Below are 8,232 nucleotides of genomic sequence, written 5' to 3' on the forward strand. Positions count from 1 at the left end.
TCTGTCCCTCCCAAGCGCTTGCACAAGCCCCCAGTCATGAGGGAGCCCCTGTGTGGCCCCCACGCCTCCATGTGAGAGCAAAGGGGAAAACCCAGGGTGGGCTAGCTGAGGGAAGGTGATTCTACAGTTTGCCTTCAAAGCAGTTGTCAGGATCGTGTGTGTACACATGTAAGTGTGTGTACATGTGTGTATTACGTACACATGTGTACACGTGTGTGCATGTGTGTACGCGTGTAGGTGTGTGTGCCTGCGTGCATGTATATGTGTGCCATGTGTGCACGTGTGTTCATGTGTATTGCATATACGTGTGTATAAGTGTATACATGAGTATCTGTGTGCGTGTGTGTATGCCTGGGTGTACATGTGTACCTGTGTGTACATGTATATCCATGTGTGAGCACGTGTACGTGTGTGTGTGTACATGTGTGTCTGTGTGTTTAAGACAAAACCACCGCCTCTATTCAGAACATCAGGAGAGTATGGACAGAATGTTGAGGATGATAAGCCCTTGCGTTGGGCTTTTCCCAGCTCTGGAATGTTCATTCCCTAAAAGGTGCCTGATTAGCCAGGGAGCCACAAGTTCTTACCTGAAGCAAAAGCAGGAGAATCCAGACACTGGAGTTTTCCTGGGAAAAGAAAAAGCAGCCCATTCCTTCCACCTGGGGCCAAGCCTCCAGGGGAGCAGAGGAGACTGAAAGTGCGATGTGAGGGGCTGCGCTGTTTCCGCACCAGCGCCCCCCCGGCCCTCCCCGGGGACCACAGGTTCGCTGAGCACCTGCTGTGCGCCGAGCCTCAGGCCCGCAGGGCACAGCCGAGGGCGCCCCGGGGTCCTCAGCCGTGTTATCCCCTCTGTCCCCACAAGCGGGGTCCCTACCCGCGGTTCCTCAGGCTACCAGGGTGACCCGCCCAGACCAAGCACGCAGAAGGAAGAGGGTTCCTTACCATCCCCCTCCACCCACCGTTCAGAGAGGGCTCGCAGGAGAGTCTACGTGTTCAGGTTACGGAAGAAAAACCAAAACTATTTCCCCCAGGGCTGTGAGCTGGAAAAAATCAAGCCGTACCTGGGAACACTCTCTGCACTCTCTGCCCCACATGATAAAATCGACTTCTGTTCGCAGCACATAAGTGCTGGGGGAGATGCAGGCTCTGTGGTCCCAGCCACACCACACGTCCCGGGGCACGGCCTCTGCTGGAGGGGCGGGGGGTGCCCAGCACCCACCCAGCTGGTTCCTCAGCGGGTCTCTGCCCGCCGGTGTCCCCCAGGTGGGCAGGTGCATGCGTGCATCAGCCCAGCCCAAAGGGGACTTCCCACAGCGTCACCAGGTCGCCAGCACCAGTCACCTTTCCCGACGTGACTTCAGCTCCACGCCTCCTTCCCAGGGGCTCGTGTGGCCGCAACTTCTCCCAGGTTTTAAAAAAGCGGTTTCTCTGTCACCCTTGCTGGTGGGTGGGGCCGGAGACCTTGGGTCACTGGGCGGGCAGCGCGGAGATGGGGGAGCCGGGTCCACCCGCTCCTGCATTAGGTCCTCAAGCAGACACAGAGGCTCCCATCCCCACCCCAGTCCCGCAGCCCCTGGTGCACGCAGCTCGGCCACAGCAGGCCCGCAACTGCCCCTGACGCTGATCCCCAGCCTGGTCCAGTCCACGGCTCCCCAAAGGGGCCCGCGCCTGCGACAGGCGGCCCGCACAGGCGGGTGGAGTACCAGGAGGGCGGTACACGTTAGCTCATCGACCCCTCTCCACCCTCAACTCCACCTGCACTCCCACGGCCATCCCGCCTCCCCTCTGAGCCTCCCCGGCGCCCGCTGACCCAGTCGTCCACCCCGCAAGCCCCTCTCCACCCTGGCTCTCAGGGAGACCACCAAGGACCTCCTCTTGGCCAACCCAAAGTGACTTGGCCTGAGGCCCCCTGGACACCAAAAGGCATCGACCACTGCTGACTGCTTTCTGGCGCTCGCTCTGCCTCGGCCCCCTGGCCTGGCACCCTTGATTTCTCTCCTCCTGCGGGGTGGTTATTCCAGCTCCAGTTCTCAGGCAGGTTCAGCCTGCCTGACAGGCCACTCAGGCCAGGCCCCCACGCCCCCAGGCTGGACCTGACCCCCGTCCCCATCACAGCCCAAGTGCCCTGCCGACGGGTCACTGACCACCCACGGCGTGCTGGTCCAGATTGTCACCCCCAAGGCCGTGCAGCCCACCTCTGGCTGTGACCCCAGCTGCTCTCCCCGGCCCGAACCCACACGTCCCACCATCTTCACGACAACGCCTAAGGGGTCCAGCCACACAGGGTCCACAGGGTCCGGCCCCCCTGCACACACTTCGTCACCCAGCTTCCTCTGCCTGTTTCCAAAAGCACAGCTCGTGAGCCGCTGCCCAGAGTTCAAATCCCAGTGCCAGCAGCCCAAGCCGGAGGCCCTGGAGGCAGGTCCAGCCTGTGCCAGGGATGCCTTCTGTGGATGAGGCTGCTGCAGGAGCAGGCCTAGGGCTCAGATGGGCAGCATGAGGTCAGGGGCGGAGGGGGGAGGAGGCTGAGGGGGGGAGGTGTTCCCAGCAGGCGGGGCAAGTCGGCTGATCAACCCCACCTCACTCCCACATCTGACCATCTAGCCTCCCGAATCCCCTCCATGCACCATGCTCACCCTAGAGCCATGTTCCCAAGAGCAGTTCAGGGGAGGGGGAGATTTGCCCCACCCACCCCCACCCGCCACCAGGAGGGCGCATCACCCTCACTGTGGTTAGGGGCGTCCCCAGCCCACCCTCCCCTTGCAGTCACTTTGCTGTTTACCCACTGTCCCCACCCAACCTCCCGCTCAGGGCCAGGCACACAGTAGGTCTAGCACACAGTAGGTGCTCAATAAACAAACACTCCCTTGTTTCTGAGCCAGTGTTTCTGAAAGTAAGTACATTAACAGGACACTACCTCCAGGGCTACTGAAGCCCCGAGACGGTTAACTGCTTTCCCAGGTGCCTAAGTCTTCCAGGGCCGGTTATGTCACCGGAGAATGCAGCTCGACAACTGACGTGGTTAAGCTGGTCTGATCCTTTTCCACACGGCGAGAAGCAGAAAAGAAACATAATGCTTGCCTCCAGACACCGCCTGGTACTATGCCCACCTCGCTATTTCCTTGTTGGCAGTCGCTGTCCCTGCGATATCCTGGATTTAACTCAGAAAATACATTTTAAACCTTTATCAAGCCTAGACGACTTTATCCCATCGGCTCCCCACCGAAGTAAGCGGGTAAAGGTTATTCAGTCTCATTGTTTCATGACTTTTGAGATTTGCTGACACCTCTGAATGATTCACGGCCCGACCACTTTTACCCCACCAACGATGCCCTTACCACCCCAAAGGCCCTCAGGCCCAAGGCACGGGTCATTTTCCCCCAGTGCTGCGCTCCGTAACGTGCGACTCACACCTCGACACCCAAAGGCACACACGTGCCCAGGTGGGTATTTAAAACGTCCGTTCACTAAATGAGCAGCTCCTAGGAGAACTACCCAAGGGGCTCCACGTGCGACCCCATGGGCTGCAGCACGCCAGGCTTCCCTGTCCTTCAATATCTCTCCGGGTTTGATGGCTCCCCTCCCAGTGAATGCTAAATCTCATTCAAAACTGTCCCATGTAAAACTAACACCGTGTATCACCAGATGCTTTCTAAAAATGGCGGAGATTTGAATGTGACGATATTTAGAATTCAGAGAACATCGGGGTTTTGTCCTTGGTGGGCTACACAAAACCATCAATGCTATAGGCTCCCAGACCATACTAAGACCCCCATCCAGGCACAAGGAGCTGCCCTCCTCCCAAGCGTGTCCATCTTGGGTACCACATACCCCTTCCAATCCTGTGCACCTTCCCAGCGGGCTCCTCTCCTGAAGGCACCCAGCCTGTCCTCAAGGGCTCCCACAAAACCTAGTGGATGGCTGGGCTCTCTTGACAGCAGCTCCAGGGCGGTAACAACTGCAGATTATAAGCTGCTAATAACTCCAGCTCCAGGGCGCCAGAAGCTGTAGGGTAAGGCTGTAAACCCGGAGAAGCCAGTAACACTTCAATGAAAGCAGCAGAGTTTGAAACCACAGCTTTCCCACTGTTTCTTAAAAAAGAAAGAAAGAAAACCTAAGATTCTGACTCCGGTTAACTCAAAGTCTGATCTCCTTGCTTTGTTCCATTTCTACACACAGCCGTGCTGTTGGGAGTTACAGCTTTTACAGTTTCTAGTATTTTGTTCTTCGAAGTATTAACTAGTTGTCAAACGGCTGGAGGGCTGTGTAGGATCCCAAGGTGCCTACTTCATTATTATTTACTTAATTCTTTGGCTGCATCCCAAGGCATGTGGGTTCTTAGTTCCCCGACTGAGGACTGAACCCACGCCCCCTGCATGGGAAGCGAGCAGTCTTAACCACTGGATGGTCAGGAAAGTCTCGCAAGTCTACTTTAAACCAGAGCATTGCAATAATTCGCCGTAGCAACTAATTCCTCACAACGTCTCTCTCAGGTAAGAGGGGAGGGTTTGGGTCTCGGTTGGATGCCTGGTGCTTCTGCTCGCCAGCAGAGTGACCCCAAGGAAGTGACTTCACACCTCTGAGTCTCAGCCTCTTCATCTGTATAATGGGCACAGCATGATGCCACTCGCCTCCCAGGTACTGGATGAATAAGCGACAAGGCAGTAAGAAGAGTTTACAAAAGTGCTTGAAGTCCGGCTCCAGGTGACCACCACCAACTGGGAGGTGGACACGAGGCCTCAGTGCCTGGCAGACTCCACGGGCTTCAGAGCCCAAAGCTGGACCACCGGATGTTCACTACACAGCACGGAGCGCCCGGCTCACCTTCCAGTGCGGTCCTGGCTGTGGGCCCACCAGGTAGACAAGACAGCCCTCAGTTCCCAACCTCCAAAGACTGAAATCCATCCTAAACCCCTTAACCAGACATCACGGGCCGGGGAGGGCCACACTCCTGATGCTTCGGACACAAACACCCTCGCTCCCAGCAAGCTCCGGTTCCCACAAAAGCACCATGTCTCACGTAAGTTCAAAACCCTATGATGTTGCCAAGACACTTTTATATAGGCTGAATTTTCCACTCTGCTCTACCTAGCAGATACAGGGGGAAAAAAAAATGAAAGTGGAAATTTGTGAGAGAGACTTTTTAAAAAAATTATCGTTGCTCAGAAAATCCATAACCCTGATTGACAATTCTCCTTAAAGCTCTATTCCATATTCTCTACACACAGTCACAACTTCACAAAACCCACGATATTCACCTGCGGGTAGACTAGGCGGCCAAAGTCAATGTCGCGGTACTGCACTGCCTCCAAACTGGACCTGCAGATACCAGCTTTTATAAGCAAACAGCTGGAACCTACATGCAACACAATCCCTGATATATGGAGAATTATAGCAAAACGTGGAAACAAAATAAATCCGAGAAGTAACTTGCTAATTCATCCAGGGGTATGCTGCATTGTAATAATTTATCATTTAAACAACTCATCTGAAATATTGACTCAACTGCACAGATCGCAGCCATTCTTGATGACGGTCTCGTCTCCTAGTTAAGGTCACGGCCTGCAGGAGCCACCTGGGGTCTCTTGACTGTCCCCCCCCCCCACTCCCCTTCTCTCTTCCTTGTCCTTCTATCTGCCCCCCTCTCTGCCCCACCGCCCTGCTTGTCCCAGGGGGTCAGCAGCATGGAGGGCACCCTTGCCCACCTGGGTCGGGCTGGCCAAGCCGGGACACCGTCCCTCCAGCCCCAGAGCGGGCAGGCTGGGTTCCCACACTGGCTCCAGCACCAACCTGGGAAGGCCTCTCAGTTACACACAAATTACAAGCCCCTGTCCAGGAGCACAAGCCAAGATCAAACGAGGCTACGTTTTCAAAGCGCTCCCACAGGGGCGAGTACGCAGAAGCCCGCCTGTTATTATCTGGAGGAGACAGAAAGGAGAGACGAAGGCAGCTAACTGCAGCCGTCTTAGAGGGTGACTCAGGGACCCATCCAGCAATTTCCAACAGTCCCACCCGGGAACTAATTGGCACATGGGGAGGGCAGTGACCTTTGATCTTTCCCAACGGGCGAGTGCTGACTGCAGAGCACCATCGAGCCAACCAGACGACTCAGATAACCCCAGAGCCAGGTTTCAATAGCACAACGCAGGGAGCCAGGCCCTCTGAGAAAAGCCTGGGAAGGCCCGGTCTTGAACTTGAAGATGCCCAGGCCTGCTCCCAGCAAGCTCAGTGAGAGCAGCCATGTGGCCTGCCTCCCGCGAGCGGTATTCCACCATCCAACCTAAGGCCACAGATCCCCATAGAGCCGCCGGGGCCCTGCCCGAAGGTGCGCCGGCTTGCCAGGCGGCTCCTGGCAGCCCCCTGCCGCTCCCCGGGGGGAGGGGGGTGCCCCGCGGAGCCCCTGCGGCCACTCACCGGAAACTGACACTTCCATGAGCGCCTCCAGAGGCCGGTTGTTGTCCAGGTCCCGGCTCAGCTGCAGCTCGCCCGTGGCGGGGTCCAGCAGCAGCAGCTGGAGCTCGTTGCCCTGCAGGAAGGTGTAGTTGAGGCTGTCCGAGAGGTCGGGGTCGTGGGCCGGGATGCGGCCGATCACGCCGGTGGGGAAGCTGTTGGACTTGTTGGTGACGTAGTTGTTGAAGAGGATCTGGAAGTCCGGCAGCACCGGCGGGTTGTCGTTCTGGTCCAGGAGGCGGATGTGCACCGTGGCCCGGCTCACCAGGGGCGCCGACGTGGCCTGCACCACCAGCACGTACTCCTGCCGCGCCTCGAAGTCCAGCTCCACCAGGGCCCGCAGGTCCCCGCTCAGCAGGTCCAGCTGGAAGACCTCGGGCACGTTGCCTTCCACAATCTGGTACATGATCTGGGCGTTGGGGCCTTCGTCGGGGTCGCTGGCTCGAATCCTCGCCACCACGGACCCCACCGGGCTGTTCTCCTCCACAAACAGCTCCAGCTCATCCTTCTCAAACACTGGAGGGTTGTCATTAATGTCCAGGACAGTCACCTGGATTTCCACCGAGGCGCTCAGGGACACAGGGCTGCCCCGGTCCACGGCCAGAGCGCGAAGGTTGTACACCGCCACATTCTCCCGGTCCAGCCGGCGCTGGGTGCGGATCACGCCGGACGTGGGCTCGATGTAGAAGTCCCCATCACCGTCGTCCCCGCCCTGGAAGGTGTACAGCAGGCGGCCATTGGGGCCCGAGTCCCGATCGGTGGCGGAGACCTGGAGGACGCTGGTGGATGGCGGTGCGTCCTCGAAGACGGAGCCCTGGTAGAAATCCCGCAGGAAGCGGGGCGCGTTGTCATTGGCATCGAGGATGAGGATCTCCAGGGAGGTGGTGTCGGACTTCTGGGGGATGCCATTGTCCCGAGCCGTGATGGCCAGCGTGTAGGCGGCCTGGTCCTCGTAGTCGAGCTCCGTCATGGTGTAGACGGTGCCAGTGTCAGGGTCGATGCGGAACTGAGGCACGGGGTCCTCCAGCACGTAGGTGATGCGCGCGTTCTCGCCGGTGTCCTCGTCCGTGGCGCTGATGGTGGCGATGGAGGTGCCCACGGGGCGGTCCTCGCTGACGCTCACCGTGTAGTGCGAGCTCTGGAAGACGGGCCGGTGGGTGTTGGCGTCGGTGACGTTGATGAAGACCTGTGCGGTGTGCGAGCGCATGCCGTCGGACGCAGTGACGGCCAGCACGTACTGCCGCTCCTGCTTGTAGTCCAGCGGCAGCGCCAGCGTGATGAGGCCGCCGCCGCTCTGGCTGCTAAGCGCAAAGCGGTTCCGCGTGTTTCCACCGGTCAGCTGGTAGGTGATCACGCTATTGGCGTCCCGGTCGAGGGCTCGCAGGGTCAGCACGCTGCTCCCCACCGCTGCGTCCTCGTTCAGACGCAGCTCGTACACCGGCTGCGTGAACACGGGGTCGTTGTCGTTGACGTCCAGCACCGTGATGGACACGCTGGCCGAGGAGCTCATGGGCGGCGAGCCGTGGTCCACCGCCTCCACCCCGAAGCTGTAGTGCTCGACCTCCTCGCGGTCCAGCTCCGCGCACACAGTGATCCAGCCCGAGCTGTTGTGGATCTGGAAAGGAAAGTCTGCGGCCGGAGCCGGGGCTGCGGGCGCAGCACCGCCACCCCCCACGGAGGCTGAGGCAGTGTCCACCAGGCGGTAGCGCAGGCGTGCGTTCTCCCCCGCGTCAGCATCCACCGCCTGGATGTGCAGGACCGAGAACGCACGCCTGCGCTACC

The 8,232-nt window shown here is 58.7% G+C and overlaps 1 protein-coding gene across 1 annotated transcript in view; it reads right to left on the minus strand.

The window, feature by feature from the left end:
* Nucleotides 1-6,280: 6,280 nt before the first annotated feature.
* Nucleotides 6,281-8,232, minus strand: part of LOC104985686 — a 47,409-nt gene continuing 45,457 nt past the window's right edge. Inside the window, exon 24 of the mRNA XM_010835966.1 lies at nucleotides 6,281-8,227. Within this exon, the coding sequence (XP_010834268.1) occupies nucleotides 6,281-8,227 (1,947 nt within the window). The remainder of the gene's footprint in view (nucleotides 8,228-8,232) is intronic.

This window comes from Bison bison, unplaced genomic scaffold (assembly GCF_000754665.1).
Source record: "Bison bison bison isolate TAMUID 2011002044 unplaced genomic scaffold, Bison_UMD1.0 scf7180017845595, whole genome shotgun sequence".
Lineage (NCBI taxonomy): Eukaryota > Metazoa > Chordata > Mammalia > Artiodactyla > Bovidae > Bison > Bison bison.